General features: G+C 33.1%; 1 protein-coding gene across 3 annotated transcripts in view; it reads right to left on the bottom strand.

Annotated features, from left to right (window-relative positions):
• The window catches only part of LRRC7 (leucine rich repeat containing 7), a 556,840-nt gene that overhangs the window by 90,095 nt on the left and 445,057 nt on the right, over positions 1–21,688 (bottom strand). For all 3 annotated transcript variants that reach the window (XM_025391937.1, XM_025391929.1, XM_025391946.1), the window contains 7 exons: positions 20,163–20,232; positions 17,855–17,954; positions 15,523–15,647; positions 13,268–13,516; positions 8,275–8,475; positions 428–539; positions 36–216 (listed from right to left, as the gene is read on the bottom strand). In XM_025391937.1, coding sequence (XP_025247722.1) covers positions 36–216; positions 428–539; positions 8,275–8,475; positions 13,268–13,516; positions 15,523–15,647; positions 17,855–17,954; positions 20,163–20,232 — 1,038 coding nt within the window. The remainder of the gene's footprint in view (positions 1–35; positions 217–427; positions 540–8,274; positions 8,476–13,267; positions 13,517–15,522; positions 15,648–17,854; positions 17,955–20,162; positions 20,233–21,688) is intronic.

Here is a 21,688-nt window from a genome sequence, read left to right as displayed (position 1 = left end):
CGTTTGGGAACAAAAGGAGGGAATTCTAAACACACCTGTTACCCCACAAAGAATTATGTACTGCATCTTTAGCTGTTGTCTGCAAGGACCCCACTTTAACCCGGGTATTAGAGGATCCTGAGGAAGCCTGGGAAGGCGAGTAGTCTGAGTAAGTGCCTGAGGAAACACTGTTATTCAGACAGTGAGTTTTGTCAACTTCAGACTCATCAGTTGATTCTGAAATTTAAAGGGGAAAATGTTATAATGCTATGACACTGACAATTACACGGAAAAGCAAGTATGAAAAATGGAAACCATACCGATTAAGGTTAGAAATGCATATTTGTAAAACATTTCTATAGACTATGGTGTATCATAATTTACAACTGGCGATTCATCATGCACATGCATTTGTAGCATATTTTCCACATTGGGTTCACAATGTTACCTTTTTTGTCCTTCCCTAGCAGAACAAGTTTGGGTGGGTACAGAGGGGTCTCAGCTAATGAAGGGTGAAGTTCCCCAATCCTCATTTCATTAGCTGGATGAACAAAAGAATCCTGAGAGATATAATAATACAGGACAAGGAAAGTAAACATTTAAACAATGGTTAACCGAAGTGGCAGTATGTTTATTTGGCTCAGATTCAAAAATGTGACTCTAGAATTCAGTTCACTGTGGGGCACTGGGAGAAATAAACCATATGTATCTCTGAGTTAAGCATTAAAAATTTTTTTTCTAACGTAAGTGAGTCCATTTATTCATCCTTTTTTTTTTTTTTGCATGTTGTTTATATGCCTGGCACTGTGCAATGAACTGTGGAGGTTCCAAAGAAAGACAAAATGTCGCTGGTACCCTGTGGGAGTTTATAATCTAGTTGGAGAGATGAGATATAAGTCATTAGAACACCAGACTGAATTATGATAAGCCATTAATGAGCAGTATGATTCACACAAATATGACATATATGCATGTAATTGTTCTAAGTGGTGAACTCTCTAAGAGTTTTAAGAGGAAACTATGTCACTGACTAATTAAGATTTTGTGTGTGTGTGCATCCCTAGCCACATTAATTCACTGTCGGGTCCTATAAATCCTGCTCTTCCCACCACTTTCCTCCTCACTTTCTACTGTACCCCAAGTGATCATCTCCTCAATTTCTCAAGTTCTATCATGTCTTCTTCCAAAGGTTCCTGGTTTTCTCACACCTAATCTAGCGTGCTAAATCTTCATTCTATACCCCATCTTTGAGTGTAATGAGCAATATCGATACACGACTATAACTTCATAATGACAAATAAACATGTAGAAAACCCAAGAATTTTAAACTTCCACAATTCAAATTACTGTTCTCAGCTAACCAGGGAGTGTGGAGAGCATTAGGGGAAGGTAAAATACCAAATTCTCACTTTCTTCTAGATATAAAAACACCTTATCTATGCCCATAAGTAGTGAGATATATTTATGCATAGCAGCTATTGTTATGTCTTCTTTTCCCTTAAGATTAATTTTAATTCAAATAAGAATTTTTCAGCTTTTTAATTCATTAGTATCTTGTGAGTTTGGAGCACTAATGTAAAATACTTAGAAATATTTTGTTAAATCAGAGAAAAAAATATACTTGAGGACAAAAATATTGTAAATTTAAAAAGTCCTGTCTTAAAACTAATCGGTTGGTATAATGAACAGGCAGAAACTCTTACTATAAATTTTATATATTGCCAAGGACCCCCATAGTGAGACATGCTCAGGTCTTTGGTTATTGCAGAGAAGCACATCCATTTCTTTAACTTTTGGTTTAAGTTCTATCTTTTGGGATTCTTTTGGGTTAGGTTTGTATGGAAATATTTGCCTGAAAAACCTGGTTATATCTGATACTTTTTAATTTTTTAAATAGAATATTTCAATAAAAGAAAATGGCAAGATCATTTAGTCCAACACTTTTGTTTTCTAGAGGCGGGTTCTGAGACTCGGCTTAGGCCTAGGGCACACAGATCCAGCAATGCAGCAGGATTCTCTTGGGCTCCATTCCAGTGATCCTTCCTTACCTTGTGCTGCCTCCTGGTGAGCTCAGCTGTGAGCACACAAGGAACTTAAAATGAGGTATCAAATTGCAAAGAGGAACAGGAAAAGGAGTAGAATGGAAAATTCAGTAGTTGAAGAGGCTATATTTGCTACTCAAAAGTGTTTTATGTGATACTGTGTATGCCATATTGCCTATCATAAGAAGAGTTCATTTTTCACATGGGCTTCACAGAACAAAGATAACTACCCAACAAAAGAAATTGATCACTGACTTTGTTTTTTATAAATTCTTTTATAGAGGCCATATATTCTTTATTTTGATTGATTTTAAAAATTATTTCAGAGGGTACATATTCTTCATTTTGATTGATTTTGAAAGTTAGTTCAAAGATTTAGCATAAGAAATGTATGACAAAGTTTCAAGGTGACAGAATGGAGGATAAAAGCCTTTATATACTTTGGAGAAATTTATAAGAAGATATGAGTTTGAGAAAGAGTACCATGAAAGGCATAAAATATGCTGACTTGCCAAAAAATTTGTTACAAGGTGTCATATTTTCATCCTATTTCTATTTTTGTATTTTGTTAGTCACATTGGGCAAGTCAGTGTACTTCTCTGGGCATTATCATCATTAAAATAAAGGTAATCAGTAACAGGAATTAGTGCCAATTCCTGTCTAGTACTAACAATCTATGAATCTAAAGGTAAGTTATTTGTTGAAATAATAATCTAAAAATATTCCTATGATACCTAATTACAAGAATGGGAATTTCGTTTTATTCAAAAGAAAAACAAAAATAGAATAGAAACACAAAAAAGCAAACCAAATAGTTGTACAAGTACAGAATGTTAAAATAACTATGGGTTTTGCTTTTTTTCCCCTTATGTTCTACACATTCAGTACTCAGGTCATCTTGTTTGTATTGATTAGACTTTCAAACTTGTATACCAAAATTATGACTGGAACTCTGCATGGTAGCTCTGGTTTGACTCAGGTTCAAGCTTCTGATCCTGTTCAAGAATTTCTATTGGGAATCAAAAACAGCCTTAATGACCAGGAAGAGAGGATGATTATCAGCTAATTATGAACTTGTATTCAAGGACTTGTAGAAGGACATTATTGAAACAAGAATGATGAATTTGCAGTGATCCGAGTAGATTCTCTTACCCTTATGAACAAAGTGATGATGATGATGATGACAATGATGATAATGGCCATAAATTACATGGCACTAATTACATCTGCTGTGGTGCTACTATGCTAAACACTCTATTATCCTTGTTAATTATTTAAAAGACAACCTTATTTTTTATCATTATGTGGCATTCAAATTATTTATTATCATCTTTTTTTTTTGTTCTGCAGATAAGGAAATGAAGGCTCAGTGAGGTAAAATCATAATTCTAAGTCACAAACCTAATAAATGGTAGAGCCAGGATTTGAACTGAGATCTGTGCTACTCAAAGATCTATGTGATACTGTGTATGCAGTATTGTCTATCCTAAGAACAGCTCATTTCTCACATGGGTTTCACAAAATAAAGTTAACTATCCAACAAAGGAAACAAATCACTAATTTTGTTTCTATAATTTCTTTTATAGAGGCTAGAGGAATAGAGTTCCTTTTGGAAAAGTGGGCAAAGTTTTGGGGACTGCTTCCATGGGCAATGACAGAGGAAGTTTTTGGTAGAAAATAGAATTTAGTGGGGATTCCATTGCAAGTAGATTGAACCATATTTTCTTTCTGGTGAGGAGACAGAAGTGGGAGAGAAAGAAAAGGTAAAATGTCCTTTTTCACACAATTGCCCTTCCACTGTTCAAACTACATCTTGGCTGCTACTGCCATAAAGAAAAGAAGCCTCAGGAAGAAGTCAAAGGAAAGAAAGCAAGCTTATTTCTGAGCTTTTGAGAGTCTAGGCCTAGCATGAATAAAAGTAATTTAAGGAAAATTTTGAGGGTAATTGACAATTCTCTGTTACTGGAAGAAAGATGTTCCTCTATAGAAAAAAATTGGGCTGAGTCTCCTAACAAAGAGAAAAATGGAGAACATTTTTGGATGGTGAACATGTATCTTGGTAGTTACTTGCAGAAGGATTAAAGGAGGATGAGAAAGGAATTGGCATATAATTCTCTTGAGAAAGAAGAGAGAATGATTTACTGTAGGCTTCTTCTGTTTCAATAACTGTGCTTGGAGCTGTATACAAATAGCTGTTATATTTTCTGTTTTGTGTTTTTTTTAAGATAAAGAAACCAAGGATCGAAAAGGTTTTAGGAACTTGTTAAGGTCACAAGGTGGAGCCAAGATTTCAATTCATGTGTGCTAGATTTAAAAGCCCTACCCCTTGATTCTTAAACTGTACTCTGAGGCACCCATGGGTGTTGCTGCAATTAACAGGGACACTGTGAGTTATATTAAATGTTTGAGGGAAACAAAGCAATACTTGACATTAGACAGACACTGTGCAAATGGCTAGCTTGAGATAGCTCTCAGTTACAACATTAGATTGCACATTCCTTTTGATGAAAATTCTTGGCCAGGCATGCTGGCTCATGCCTGTAATCCCAGCACTTTGGGAGGCCAAGATGGGTGGATTATGATGTCAGGAGATCGAGATCATCCTGGCCAACACGGTGAAACCCCGTCTCTACTAAAAATACAAAAATTAGCTGGCTGTGCTGGCACGTGCCTGTAATCCCAGCTACTCAGGAGGCTGAGGCAGGAGAATCGTTAGAACCAGGGAGTTGGAGGTTGCAGTGAGCTGAGATCACACCACTGCACTCCAGCCTGGCAACAGAGCGAGACTCCATCTCAAAAAAATAAAAAACAAAAAACAAAAACAAAAAACCAAAATCCTTGTGAGGCTGGGTTTTTGGTGGTTGCTGTGATCAAAAACCAAGTGGCACTTGAAAATCAATGAGAAACAGAAATTAAAATTGTGGTGTCTACTATGATTCCTAGCTGTGAGAAGATAGGTGGTGTTTAACAGGTACATGTATGCCATTAATATTTTGGCTTTGATTTGGTAAGAATAAGGTAAACATTTTCTCTTTCAATTTAATTGCATTGATTTTTTCAAATGACCACAAAGTAGGGCATAAATATTTACTAAGCTGTTTGGGAATAACAACTTAAATGAAACTCCTAGGTATTTATTTTTGTCTAGGATCACCATAACATCACTGAGACGCTGTGGGCATTTATATACCAAGAGTGTATTGAACACACAGGTGATGAAGTGTGGATAGGTATCAATTAATTAAATTATTAATTCAAAAAAACCTCAGAACTTCTCCTTGATTTCAATGAATATCTAATTGAATGGAGAGACAGACATGTTACCAGAGTCATTATACTAGACTATATCAATCATTCATTTATTCAACAAATATTTATTTTGCTCCTACTCTATCCTAGGCACTGTGCTAGACTCAGGCAATAAAAGGACGGGCAAGAAAGAAAGCATCCCTGCCTTCATGAAACTCACAGTCTGAAGTCAATAAACAAAGTAATCATAACTGTTCATCATATTTAATGTGATAATGTGACGTGACAGAGAATATCAGAGCGTCTAACTGATCAGGGTGACCAGGGAAGGCCTTCCTGCTGAGGTGACCTTTAAGCTGAAACTTGAAGGATGAGGAAGTGCTAGCCATATAAAGAGATCTGGGGAAAAGGCAAATGCAAACTGTACAAGGCATTATAAAGGAAAATCTCCCTGTCCTCCTTCTTCTTATGGCTCTGCCAGCCCTGTTCTTTGTCTGGCATAATGTATGTTAAAACTACTGGCATATAGTTGGCAAAATGAAAGTGAGCAATAAATATTTACCTTTCCTTTTTCCCCTTAGTTGCATTTGTAATCTTTCTACCTTATTTAATTTTTCTGTTTTCCACTTCTGGTCCTGCCTACCTTTATTCTTCTCTGGGGGGTTTTCTATATTTAATCACATGAATAAATATATCATGCAGTGTATAATACCCTCTTCCATATCCTTGGCAGTGTGAACTAATAACAATGACCCAAAAAATGGCATACAAGTGCAAAACATAAATATTTAGTATGCACTGATCAGCTAAATGCTTGATTATACGCATTTATTAAATCTGGACATTGAAAAATAGAGTGTGAACCTTTACTTTGGCTGCAGTTATTTTGAGACAGGAGGATAATACAGAAAGCAACAGTTTATCCTTGCTCTAGGATGGTTAAAAGTTAGAGAGAGAAGATCTAGAATCTCAATTTTAGATAAAGTATTGAAATTGCCAGTGAAATTTCTGTTCAAGAGGAAAAGACTAGTAGAAGAAAGCTAAGAAAGGGGTGGTGCAAATCACACAGACAAATTTAAAGCCAAAAGTTGAGCTTTAATCTTAGCCTGAGCAATAAGGAGTCACTGTAGTGTTTTTAAGGAGGGCAAAGAAATGATTAGAATTCTGTTTTAGGAAGACCATTGACAAGGCAATGAGGAGGCTGGGGACAAGGGAAGCCAAAAAAACAGATATTTTTTATAGTAATGCAGGACAGAATTGAGGGCCTGAAGAGGTAGAAATGACACACTTAGGTGAGAATGCACAGGCTTTGGTAATTATTTGGAAGACACAGGAAGTGGAGAGAAAGAAGGAAGAAGAAATAAGGACATCTCTCAAATTTCTAGCTTGAGTGAAATGGAAGATAATGGTGCCAGTGAGATCAAGATCAGGAACACGAAAGCAAAAGCAAGTTTACAAAGGAAACATTAAATCTAATTTTAGATTGGTTATGCTTGACCTGATTCTGGGACAGTTTTAAGATTTATTATTAAATTCATGACCAAAGCCTCATCTATCCCATCCCTGCATGAAGACATTTTAGACTCTTATTTTATAGTAAAATTATCCAGTTTATAGATTTTCATGACCACCAGTTATTTTGATGTCAAACTGTGATTACAGGATATTTAAATATAAAATGTATATGTATGTATTTAATGTGTATCTGCTAAATGTTGGTTTCCTTTCCCTTTATATTGCAGCAATATCTTTGAGATAAAAGAACAGTCTGTTGCTTTACTATAATATGTGCATAATATTTTAGAAGGGAAAAAGTATAGTGATACTGATTTTATAAGCAAAAAACAATGAAAATGAATGTTAACATTTTTTTCCCTTAGAAATCTAGGTGTATTCCCCTCCTCTAGGGTAGGTTGGTACCTCTGCTGGCAGATATGCACACTATGCTTATTTTTGCTCAAGCTCTTCCCTTTGCTTGGAATGCCCTCCTCCCTTTTCCTCTCTAACAGAATCACCCTACCTTTAATACACAGTCTAAACTAAACTTAGAGCATTATATTTGCCATCACTCAACTAACCATGGGATCATATTTTAAATAATATGCTCTTTAATTGTTTCATGTGTCTTAAGTGTATCTGAGTCGGCTTTAAATTATTGGGGGATTACAGACACATTTTATATTTCTTTTTTCTCTCTCACAGTGTTTGGCACAGTGTTACATATGCAGTTGGTGTTTAATAAATGCAACAAAATGATGCTCTGAAATGCAGATTTGTAAAAGAGTTTTGCCAATCTAGATTTTGGAGAAGTAGTTATGCGAACTTACAGATGTACTCAGATCAATTATGTTTCTAATGAAGATAAAAATATGATAACCAAATTAGCTGAAGAGGTGATGAAATAGTAGAGGTGGCGTTAGTGTAGTTGAATTCTTTTCAGACCACAAAATCAATAAGGATGGATTTCTAACTCATTCTAAAATATAGGAATTAAACTTCACATGACTAGATTCCATAAATCTAAATTTCAAAGTTATATCCTTCTTTTATTGTTAATCAGTGTTTCCTAGAAAAGTTGTAAGCCAAAGATAAAAACATTTTAAAAATTGTGCTCTAGATCTAATTAGGAATTTTATGAGATTTGCATAATAGAAAATCTTGGATTAGTCTTTCTTAATGATTAATACAATAAAAGTTTGGGGTAGCCAAAATAATGTCACTAATATGATATAATGCACTCACTGGCCAGGCCTTGCTGGGTGATGAACTTATTCATTCTGTGTGTATTGGAACTTTTGGAGCTATGTTAATGATTTTTGGCCATGAGGGTATCATTTTTCTATGATTGATTAAATGCAACCCTCATAGTTTGAAAAAGTAGAGAGATCATTTATATTTTAGGGGAAAAATGCACTTATCAAGGAAGATCTATTCAGTTAAAAAACATATTTAAAATTCCAAAAAATCCAAACCACACTGGCAATTACCAATAACCTTCAAGTACCTCCACTGTAATCTCCTTTGGGGCTACCGGCCACTTGTGTTCATATTTTTCTTTCACAGTTTGCTCCGTGTTAGCAGTTGGATTTGAATTCTCAACACGCACTCCATGGCTTGGCTTACCCACCAAATTTTGAACAGATTTTACCATATTCTTTAAATCCTCTGGGTAAGGAGTTGGATATCGTTTTAGGTTTATTTCAACCTAGAAGTTTACAAAAAGAAATTTAACATAAAAATAACTTCAGCAAGCATGTTCACAAAACTACCCCATTTTATATTCAGTAGTATAATCAAATGCAATACAGTGAGTGTTGAGCTGGCTGAGAAACTGTTATAGAGTAGGACGCATAGCGTTTTCATATTTAGCCTTGTGGGACTTCCCACCCCTTCCCATTCTTCTGGATTATAAACTAATTTTGAATCATATTCTGTCTTTAGACCTACCCTATAGATGGCTGAAATAGCAGTAGGTCAAAACACTTAAGTGATTGGTAATTTGAAAAATTTAATCACGTTATACCAGCTGCTTTCTTACTTTAGACACTGTTCTCTTCCTTATTTTAATATTTGTAAGTAATTATGTTAATATTAAGAGTATCTTTTGAGTATCAATGCAGGTGATGGGAGGAGACCCAACAAGCTTTACAAGTAGAGTTGCATATTAAAAAATGGGGAGTTGACAATATCTGCTGCCCAAATATGCATTAGCCTTTGTTAAACAGTTGGTATGTTATATCAAAAGGTAGACTAGCTAATTCTCATTAATCCCTAAGGGAAAAAAATGCTTCAGGGTAGTTTTTATATTTACTTTTTACCCTAAGAAAGTGACATGCTTCTTGAGTAATATCTTATAATGAAGAGAAATTAAAAATTGGGACCACTTTCTAACATATTTTAGGGACATGTGTAAATTTTGGCTTTTATCGATCCAGCTACTTATTTCCATTCTTGAATTCATTTTAGGGTATCAATCTAACTTTTGGGAACACATGTTAATGACTATTCTTAGCATTAAATTTAGAGGTAGAAAATATGAGACATTCCATATAGAATATTTCATCATCAGGGTACTTGTTATAACATATTTAAAATAGAATAAGTGCAAGTTGTGCATGCTAATTTGCTAATTAAAAGGGACTGAGAAAAAAAGGATTTACTTGGCCTGGCTTGTTCCAACAATCATGTTTTGCATCTGAGTAGAATCAACTTTACAAAATGAAATGATTTATGTGATTGTGGTAGGTATGTATCTGTGGAAAGTGTGTGTGGGGGTGAGAGGGTAAGAGAAGAGAAGGCGAAAGAGAAGCAGTGAAAGAGTGGAAAAGGGAGAGAAAAAAAGAGTGAGGGGCACATACGCATCCACCCCCACACACCCATGTAATTCATGGGATGTAAGTAACTATGATGGTGATATAGATCTGAAAATTATGAATATGAATTCAAACACTTTTGCCCATCTGCAGTTTTAGCAAATCCACCAACTGTGTTATTCTTCTCAGTATTTTGTCTTCCTTGTGGCTCATTTTTCTCATCAAATACTGGAATTGGACTTCACTAGATGACTTCTAACATTCCTTTTAATATTAAAGATATAAAATTATATTCCAGTAAATATTTGGAAAACAAATGAAAAACCAGATAATTTTGTTAATGTAAGTGCTATTTAAATGTAGTTTAATCTCTTTAAACTCTCAAATAAATAAGGATGACATTGATAATATATAGAAATATAGCTACAAAAATATAACCCAAAACAAAGTTAGAATTGACAGAAAAAAAAAATGTAAGTTGTTAGATTGTAATATAAATAAATCCCAGGGTACTTAATTTGTAATGTATTCTTAAATAAACATAAAAGGAATGATATGACTACTAGACAAAGTCCATTGGGATACATGCATTCTTAGATCTGTTGTTTAAATTGGTATTAGAAATGTTAATCACAAATTAAGTATAATTTAAAAATTATATCATTGAACTTGTTTAAAAGTACTTGACATCAAAGTGCTAGAAGTAAAAAAAAAATTACATTAAAAATGTAAGTTGTAGAATGCTATGACTATCATGCCAATTAAGAATATTTTATTTTTTAATAACCAGCTGTATGTGAATAAAAAATAAGCTAAAGTAGGGCATTAAATTAAAATTCTATGCAACTTAAAAAACCCCTAACACTAAAACTACACTTATAAATTGAATGGAAGGCAAAAGAAATGTGAAGTGTTCTTCCTTAATTGAATTAAATACTTCATTGAATAATGTAATGTATTTTTTGTTAGATGCTATGTCCCATCTGACACAATTAGATCACTATTTGACATGGTACTAATATTTTCTGGTTATTTTATAAGCAAGTACATGTGATATTTTGGTCACATCACCAGAAGATGTTTGAATATTTTATTCTTGTGACAACAATTACATCTAGAAATAGATTTACTATGCATTAACACAGCTTAAGCTACACACCTCTTCCAAAGTCTTGTGAGGGGTCTTATTATTTACAGAGTCATTTTATATTCTTTTCCTGAAAGAGGATCCCCCTTAAATTGAGGAAGTTCCAGGTCTTATAAAGCTTGGATTTGTTTCACCTAAAAAGTAAGCTCCTTGCTTCTCACTTACTAGCCTACTAGCAGAATTGACTGGCCTTGGAGTCAGAAGATTTAAATTTAAGTCATAGATTTATTCCCAACTAGCTATCATCCACTAATCTTTCTGTTGTTTCTACTCATGTAAAATGGAAATGATAATGTATTTCCTACACATTTGAGTTAATCTGGAGCTAAAATGTGAAAAATGTGAAAGTTCTTGGAAAATCTGTAAGTTCTATGAGGAGATGAGATACTATTTCTAAGGTCACATTTTACTTAATATATTCTAAAAATCTGGATTCCTTTTGGTGATTTTGACTCTACTCTGTATATGTCTAAACATAATATCTGTAACTGTCTGGATCTTTTTTTCAATTATATGTAGCAACAGTTATTTAATTCAGTATCTCCCATGTTCCAGTCACCATGATAAATGTTTTATAGGGATATTTAATTTATTATTAATTATTTACATAAACATTATTATAAATTCTACAGGTTTAAATATAAATTAATATTTATACACTAAATAATAAATGATTAATTATTAAAAATTATATAATTAATCATTATATAAAATCTCACTTAAGTTTCACAACCCATTGCAGCAGCTGTTGCCACTTTACAGAAAAAAAGTGTAGCTCAGACCATGTAAGTAACTTGCCTAAGATTACATAGCTAGTAGATGCAATATGCAAACTTAGGTCTTTTGACTCCAATGCTTATGGTAGCTCAGAGTATGGGTGCAGCACATATTTGTACAATATTGTGGAAGAAATACTGTAAGTTTAAAATGTGAATTTCTCTGAGTTAAATGGCAAAATAATTTCTATTTTTTAAATAAAGCTAAGTAACACAATATTTTATAATTTTTAAAGATAAAACTATATTTTATCATTGTATTATGTTTGGAAGCTCTACGCAAGCAAATTTTATGCCCATTTATAGATTGCTTTGCTTTATTTTTCAGTGGATATATGCAGTGCATCAGAAGTGAATATGATCATAAACCCAGTTATACTAATAGTTAAGTAATACCCAAATACAAGAGCAATTTTTCTATATATCTAAATATATAGACTATAAATGTTTTCTTATTCCAATATGAGATAAAATATATAAATTCATTTATTATACACAAAGGTAGGAAAATCAATTATATTCTTGCAAAAGTGTGTTGTGTTGATCACTCACTATAAAGTATTTGCTCAGTTCACATATACATTTGATTAAAATGCAAGATTTTTACTAAAATATTACTTTAATTTTGAAGAACAGAAATGTTTCACAGCATTCTTTGTATCTTAGATGTAAATAAAGTGCAGTAAATGCAAATAGCAGCTGCAAGATGTTGGAGACCCCCAAAAATTTAGCAATAAAGAATCACTTAAGGTTAATAGCTAGGGCATTTAGGGCATTTAGAAATGATATCTTGAATTCACACAGAACTGTTTTTTTATATATTATATTATATTACGTAATATAATATATTATATTTCACATCATGATCAAATTCTAATTTGATTTGATTGCAAATTCCAGTAAGAGAAATATTAGTTAATACTTTGATCATTGATAGTTAAATATTATATTACTTTGAGAATTAGTTGGAATGATATACAAAGAAAAGAAACTTATAGCAGTTTTAGTTAGGAAAATGCATTCTCAGCTTGCCTTATATTATAGCAAAAATATAAGACAATGGATAAGTATCTAGTCCATTACATGTGGATAGTAAAGTTTACAAGACATGCAGTGTTCTTTCATATTCCAGTAAAACATGTTTCCCCCCCATTAACCTATTAAAACACCCAACCACAAAGATAAGGAAGCCCTACTTGCCACAACTCTGAATTCAATCTTCTCTTACAGGAATTCATATGATCTGTGTCTTCAAATTAAAGGAAATTGATGCTTTTCAACAGATTGTCTATCTTTGTGCTTAAAGGCCACTCTCAGCAAATCTCAATTTAATCTGATGCTATTTTAAGAATTAAGTTTTAGCTATTTAATCTCCCCCAGAATTCACATTATAAAAAATGTGCATATATGTGGAGGGGACAATTTAGAATGCATCAATAGTGTCATCAACATTCTGCCCAACTATTGGTATTCCCACACTTTAAATTAAAGAAAAAAAAAGTACTCAACTCAAAAACCATGCCAGATATCCCACCAATAGGCACCTCACATTGATTTTCCCTCCCCTCTGGCTCAGTCCTCCCCACCCCATTGCCAATGTCAATAAACAAAATGTTAAATTGAGATAAAACACTGGCAATTTGAAGGTTTCTATGTGATCAACATTTCTTACCCCAAATCATGCAGAACATACCCCATAAACCACTGTTCCAAGGTTGCCTCTACATGGGAGATTCTCCTACCCCAGACACCTAGGCCTACCTGTCTGCCACTTAGAGAGGGAAGAGTGGTGGATTGTGCTGCAACTGGCAATGGAGTACACATGCTCCTGTCCTGCTGGAGGCCAGTTATACAACCCCATGCCAGCTGTGGGTCATTCTGGGGGACGGGCATATCTTGGATCTGCTGATCACACCTGGCCCATGGTGTGCAGCAATCGCCAGACAGTCTGGCAGGTTGGAGAGTAATCCCACGCTGGCCCCTTTCCCAGGGGGCTTGGCAGGAGAGATCCTGTGGGAGAAGGAATCTCCATTTTCTGGGAGAAAGAGGAGCACTGTAGCAATACTTTCACTTTATCATTTTTCTAGTCTCTTTTTCTTTCACTCTGAGTTATGCATTTAAAACAATGATCATAAAATTAGTTTTCAATCCACATATAAAACAGTACTAATTTTATATGATGCTAAAGGGTCACAATTTCTTCACACAATGCAGCATTCATACTACACTATACAGACTATAAGTAGGGCATTATACTCTAGTCCATTTGAAAGTGGAAAGCATAGGTCAATGATTCCTTTTTAAATTTCATGTAAATTAAAGGTAAAATGGTGCTGAATTTAATGTACATGTAATGAACCAGAAAAGTGTGATTAATTCAGTGTAAGATTACAATATATTCTATTCATCATACTTCCATGATGATTTATTTAGAAGTTTGTTTGTGCTCTAATTTGTCCAATAGCCAATGGCATTGGAAATATTCAAATTAATCAAAACTGAATAGTTTGAGATTTTGAAACACACACTGTTTCATTAATACATAAATAAACCAAATGTAAATAAACACAGAGTAAAAACACTCTAAAGTATAATGAACCTACTCTGATTATAAACAAACTTGAACACATAACACACAAACAGGGCTTCTAAATAACCATAAGCATTTACTATATTTTAAGTTTTCATTGACACATATACCAGAGTATATTAAATGCACTTTCTTCTTGCATTCTTTGAATATAGAATTTCAGGAAGAAGCATGTAATTTTTGGTAATTCAATGAAATATAAAGATGAATCAGAAGTCTGGTATAGAATGCATCATCCATTGGTTCTGGATTTAACGTAAGAAATCCGTAAAAGAACTGAAATGTTCTGAAGGTTTGTTTTCAGTTTAGCATTATTTTTTCCAGGAATTCACAAGTTCAAAAAGATGTCTCTTTGGCTGTTAGACAGTACTAATCAACTATCCAGAGACATTTTTTTAAACCCAAATCTTTAACAAAATTGTTATTTTGGATTTGGGAATCCATTTTGGGTTCTCCGTAACGATATTAGTAGGCCTTGCCAGTAAGTGCTCATGTGCTGATTTAAGAAATAAAGTTTAGAAAATGTGGAAAGGAGAGGACGGAGACAAACATAACGCACAATCTAGCTTTATTAATAGAACATATATGCAATTATAAAGGTAATTAGTCACTAAGAGTGAGAGCTGTTAGTAGCCATGATAGAAAAAGTACACATACAATGTTATAAAAAGTAAATGAGAGATTCAAGATGCTGCCATGACAATGTGAAAATGTGATGCTGATAAAATCTAAATCAATTCTGATGATAATTAAAATTTTAAGTAATGGAGAAATACAGATTTTAAAATTCAATCTTGTTACTTGACTTAGTAGTCCCTATAAAAGACCTTTTAAAATATACTTTGAGGTGAAAAAAAAATTGAAGTTATGTTCCCTAAGGAACATCGCCTGCCATTAGGCACTGATCTTCCTTAAAATTTGTCCTCACATTTAAGGAAACTCATAAATTCTTCTTGAATAGCCCAAGGACACAGAACCTTTCAGAGATTTTAATGCCAATGCAATATATTAATCTGTTGGCCCTTCCAGAAATGTTTATTTTGGCCTCATTCAGTCTGCATGATGCTTTGCTCAGTGATTAAAAAAAAAATCATTGTAGTGTGTAGTGTGTCAACAATAAAATAAGGTTCTTAGATGAAGTCGATCATACAGATTTTTTTTTCTACTTTCTCTCAGCTTGAATCTCTCTCATGCAGTTATTCTGTTGGATGAGGTGGCATTTCAAATTTGCTCACTCAGATTTGGGACATTAGTCTCATTCTGAAGCACACCAATGCTTCCAGAACTACCAGCATGCTGTAATGAAAGGTACCGCCATGAGACTTGAAGAGGTGTCTGACTTTGTCCCAAAATCTATCTGAATAAGAACAATGGGCAAACAAAAAGATAAGGAGAAGAAAGAGGAAACAAAAGCTAAAAGGTTCACCTTAACTTTCCCGGCATTTTCATCATCTTCTTTTTTGTCTTCAAATTCAAAGGCAACAGTCATGCGTTGTTGTCTCTGCTCTTCCCACAGTGTAGGGTTAAAGCTGTCACTGTCTGACTGGAAATCTACAGTTAGATTCCAAAGTATTATTGCTTTTTAAAAAAACAATTTTATACAAAGTATTTAATACAGTATGCAAAAATGGTGATAGATACTACAAACAAGTACAAAAATAAAGAAGAAAGAAACAAAGAAAAAAAGAAAGACAAAGAAGGACAGAGAAACAAAAGAATAAAATTCCCTTGATATTTATTACATGGCCTTTTGTAATCTTAACTCAAATTCAGTACTCCTAAAATACTCAGGATTGGGAAATTTTCTAGTGTAGGAAATGGGCTCCCCATAGGACAATATAATAATATACAGAGTTGGAGCGAGCATTTTAAAGCGTTATCTTTTTCAATCCTTACAACAACATAATGGTACTACTAATCTCATCCTTATTTTACTAATGAGTTTGAAGAGACTTGCTCAAAGTGTTAGGAGACTTCTCAGTGGCTAGTGCAGGATTCTGTTCCTGTCTAAATAGAATCCTTATTTGTAACTGCTAAACTCTATAAAAATTTCTTTTATAAAAGTTACCACATAACATTATAACATTTACTTTGCAATAAGGTATCTAAGATTGCAACCTTTTCCTTTTATTGTGGGGTCAATGAGGGGAGCTTGTTTTTATGGTAGAGAATGTGGAAAATATAGTCTGTTTCAATTAGTTTAAATATGTCAAATTAACAAGGAAATGGCTTATAAATCTTTACATAAAATTTTGGTTAATGATAATATTTTCTTTGCAACATTATGGTAAAGATCACATGAAAATGCAATGGAAGTACTTAGTTAAGGCTAAATTCTTTTCCAAAGGAGGTCCTTTATCATACATGTCTTTCTTTGTTACAAGGGATTCTGAAAATTCATTTATTACACTCCTGCCTGGAAAACCAAAGGATGACTTACTTTAAATTCAAGGAAACTTTTCAATTACCAACCTTTCTTTTCTCAAAGAAAAAAGCAGAAACAAAAGCAAACTCAACTAGGCTAATTCTTTAACACTCCACCTTACCTAACTGAATCTACGTTGGGACAAATTAGGGATTCAATCTGTGAGATCACATCTCAGAAATGACCAGTGAATATGAGATACTTTTCATTGTTTCCCCTACATTCTTTTGAAGTTAAATATTTTGATAATATAGAGCTATTAAAATGAAAACATAAGTAAAGCTGCATGAATATAACATAATCCTTACTTAAGATGTCTCTTATAAAATATATAAACATGGGGGCTTTTCTTTTATCAATTCAAAAGACTAATTTTATTGACTTATAAAAATGCATATTAAAACAATCTTTTCTTTTCCTACTTATATAGACAAAATTTAAAGAAAAATATCCTAAAAATTCCAAAATGATTCACTTACATTTGGAGGTCAAAGACCAAAGTAATTTATTATAATTATCCCTGGAAATAAAAGATACATAAACAAATGGTTTCTTTTACAAGCTGGCCTCATTCACATGGATTGGGTAGATTTAATCCATGGCTGGATTAAAATGAGTTTACTCTTCCAAGAATTATTTTTACTCTATAACTGTAGAAAATGTCCATATCAGCTTGTGTTGGTTTGGGCTAAGGAGCCTACACTAAGTTTCAAATAGCAAAGGACAAAGCTCTTTTAACCTTTTTAAATGAATAATGTGATCATAGAAGAGAAGATTTAATTATTGAAAAAGGATTTGGGGTTTGATCTGGGGTTTTGGTTAGGGGAACTCAACTTGAAAAAGAAAGAATGGTCTTATTTGCAAGTATCTATTTATGGTTAACTTAGACTATGAAATAATTTGAGTCCAGAGATCATTGGACTAGATGTTTAAATTGTGTTCATGCAATAAGTGAACACATCAACTAAACCAGTTCATTGAAACTTCCTTAGGATCTGACTGCTCTTAGCTCATTTCAGTTAGCTGGGTACCAGATTTGCTTTACTAGTCATGTGTCTTGCAATCCATAAAGAGAAATAGTTGCTCCTAAAAATCAACAATATTTTTATGTAAGATATAAAGATGAAGAGTTTTGTTTTGGAAGCTTACCTAAAATACAGTAGAAAACAAGACTTATGCTTAAAGTATATCCCCAAATGATATTTGTGTATCATGTAATTATCTTTATAGGCTTGTCCATGTGCCAGTACTCCTGGCCAGAGATTCGAATAAAATTAGTCATTTCTATCCATAATCATTATAAGTAGAGAAGAAATTTCTACTGACAATTTACCTTCATCACCACGAGGCTGCTGGGGAAACATGTAGTTAGTCAATACTCTTTGCTTTGTTTCTGGATGGGCTTCTGTTTGTAAAGGGATAAGGGCTTTGGACTAGAAGCAAAGAACATACAACTTAGATGAATACAATTGCAAATATATAACAGTCAATAGTCTGGTCTCACCCAGATAAACATTGGGGAAAAAAAGTGAAAAAAAAGGAAATAAAATAAGAAATTACAACATGAAATAACACTATTACTGAGGAATATTTTCATATCTTAAGATTTTCATAATAAAGTTTTCTTCTTCTTTAGTATACCCTTTTACAAAACTTACCAAAACCTATTCAACTGAGCAATGTCAGATTTAATCCTGAAGAGTTCAAAATGTGTTAAATTGTTTCAACTAAGTAAGGTTTTGGTATGGTTCTATATGCCTATTCATTTTCATGGATTGTTGCCCTAGAAAGACAAATGGAATTTGCTATCAAATTTATGCTATGCAAGATCATCTATGAATTTAATTAGGTTAAAACAGCATTCATTTATTTATAAGAGATATTTTTATAGCCAAAGACAGAGTCCACTTTATAGATAAGCAACTGTACTTGTACCTAATATATATCATAATATATTGACCTCTGTGCATATTTCATTCTGTTATTAATTTGATTTCAGAAATATTCATTTTGAAGGGGTATTCTAGAACTCTTACATTCCATGTCAGAAATATATTGGAAATGATATTATCTAATATACTAAAAATCTGCTTATTTAATGATATTAATAGGAGTGAAACACAAAGGGGATTTTTGACATCAGTTTGTCTTATGAAACTGAATCATAACCACATTACATTAATGTTCTAAATAAAAGTTAAATGATGCAGTCACTGCTCTGTTCATTCTCCCATAAGAATAATAAATCATATTTTTTTCCCACAATGCAATATTGTGGAATATACTATTACATTAGCATAGTTCACATTGATTCCAGAAATTATTTATGATGATATATTGATACCTTGAAAAATCTACAGTTTATTGATAAGATTTGAATTTGAATTACTAATTTTTGACTCAGTAGATGGAAGCAAATGCTGTAATTACTGTAGGAACACAAACAATATTCTTATATTTACATTTTATAATTTGTAAAGGTTATTTTAAATTTTCCACAAAAGTGCCCAATGACTGTAAGTATGAATAATTCACGTACCAGTAATGCTACTTTTATGCTCAGAAAATGACGAACTAAATCCAAGATGAATTGTTTTCATTTAGCCATTCATAGTTGAGGATAGGTGTATCAAAATTTAAGGATCACAAGAGAAAAGAGGACCAATAAACTGTATAAAAATTGTCTATCATTAGTTCTTCTGTAGGTAAATCAGAAACCTTCAATGATTTCTTGTTATTTTCCAGTTAATAAAATTATTTACTAATGCAATATTACTGATTCAATTAAAATATATGTTTTCAAGAGGATAAAAAATAATATCAAAACAATTTTATAGAAAATACTAATAGTTGCCAAAAAGATATTGCAAATTCCTTTTTTTTTTTTTTTTTTTTTTCTGAGACAGAGTCTCACTCTGTCGCCCAGGCTAGAGTGCAGTGGTGTGATTTAGGCTCACTGCAACCTGTGCCCCCTGGGTTCGAGCGATTCTCCTGCCTCAGCCTCCCAAGTAGCTGAGATTACAGGCATGCACCACTGTGTCTGGCTAATTTTGTATTTTTAGTAGAGGCAGGGTTTCACCACATTGGTCAGGCTGGTCTTGAACTCCTGACCTCAAGTGATCTGTGTGCCTCAGCCTCCCAAAGTGTTGAGATTACAGCATGAGCCACTGCGCCTGGCCTGATGTTTCAAATTTCTTGAATGAAGTTTTTGAATTAAGTTGATTATAATTAAAAGGATAAGAAGAAAAAGGAACACAGAGGATAATAATTCCCTGTTGTGGGGATTGTGGTAACAATTTCTTATACTTTACCTTCAGAGATATAATTAAAGTACATCCTCTAAGGACATACATGTACCACCTAGAGGTTAAAAAGCTGTAAAAATGATCATTTTGTGTATTAGATCTCAGAGAATGAAGTAGATGTTAAATAGAAGTATTTAAGGAGGGTGGGGCTTACAGTACTGTTTTGACTTCAGCAATGTTTGAATTGCTATCTTTACAAAAATCTCTCTTTCAGGGGACAAAAACAACCTACATTTTGTAGTGGCTGTCAAAGGTATCTATGGGGAATAAATTAGTAATTCAAATTTTCAATTATAGTTCATCTTAATAAACAAATCAGGCAATAAAACCTTTTACCTGATTGTCAGAAAGCCACAAAGCTGCAAGCTCTTTAAGTTTGGTAAATGAGAATGGTAAGTTCTTCAATCTGCAAAAATACAAAAAGTCTAATAGCATGGGTAAAGATGGATAAAAGTTCATTTCTAAGAATTATTTAACATACTCTAACTTGTTGGTTTCATTCTTTTCTCGAATCCGTTTTCCACTGAGCAGCCTGAACAATATTTTAAAAAATGAAAATATCCTATTTACAACCCTTCAAATACTTCCATTATATCTGAATAAAAATAAAAAATGGTTAACATGTATGGTTAGAGCTTAAAAGGTCTGGCCCCTAAAAAACCCTCCAGAAATTTATCTGCAACTCTTTTCCTGACTCAGTCCCATCAGGACAACTGGCTCTATCAGCCTGCTTTTTTCTTTGGAACACTCTCTCCCATACTTCACTTTACTGAACCCCACATATCCATTCATTCTTAGCTTAAATACCGTCCTCTCAAAGAGGCTTTTCTTGACTCCTCATTTAAATTACTTCCCTCAATCTGGTTTCAAAGCACCTTGTATTTTCCTTCATGGAACACATTGCAGTTTTTAATTACACATTTATTTTGTGATAATTTGCTTACTCTTTGCTATCCCTCCAAAACTGTAGGCTCCATGAGGGCAAAGGGCCATGCTTGTTTTACTTCTAAAGGAACATACAGCTCCCAATAGTATGTTGACCTTCAGCAAGAATGTTCTTTTGACCTTCATGCAATGTGTAGTAGATATTCAAAGGGGGTAATCTTTAAAAAATTAGCACTTCTAAGATGATAGCTTGATATTAGCCTTGGTATTCAATCAAAATTATATATTTAGCTTTGGCTTTAGCCTTTGGAGGGCCAAAATACTTCACACTATCTGATATCCTTCAAATTGTGCATGATCAACACATTGTGATCACATGGGTTACCATCAAAGCTAGCTAGCAAAGCAAGTAGTACAAACAAGGCATGCCAATGAGACTTATTACTAACTTCTGGATATTCACTTTTGAATACAGATAAACATTTTAGATATAATATAGAAGGAAAATTTTCTTGTCTTTAATGTATTAGCATTCTGTCAGCCAATAGACAAATAAATTTATTTTGATAATGGAAGTGGGCAATCCTACAGTAATTAAAAATTAATTTTGTAGTTAATTTTATGTGCAAAAGCAGTTAAACACTTCTTAAAAATCTAATAAATATGAAAAGAGATTGAAAGGCAATAAAAATATTAAAACTGTGCATTATATAACTTTAGAAAAAATATAATAACCTTTCTGAGCTAATAAATATTTATAAAATATAAACATGAATATGAAGAATAACTGTTATTAAATTATATCACAAGTCTTTTTTATATAATTGTTACAGTAACATTTATAACTTTAAGCCAAATTACCCATAAAAGTTATTCCTAACTAAAAGTTATTTCAATTCACTCAAGCCAGAAATTGTGAAGTAAGGTCTTATTGGGAGAGTTTCTTACATTGTATGGGCTACATTAAAAGCAGAATG

The sequence above is a fragment of the Theropithecus gelada genome, chromosome 1 (genome assembly GCF_003255815.1).
Source record: "Theropithecus gelada isolate Dixy chromosome 1, Tgel_1.0, whole genome shotgun sequence".
NCBI classification, from domain to species: domain Eukaryota; kingdom Metazoa; phylum Chordata; class Mammalia; order Primates; family Cercopithecidae; genus Theropithecus; species Theropithecus gelada.
The sequence above is the reverse complement of the archived record's forward strand: the minus strand, read 5'-3'. Positions and strand labels throughout refer to the sequence as shown.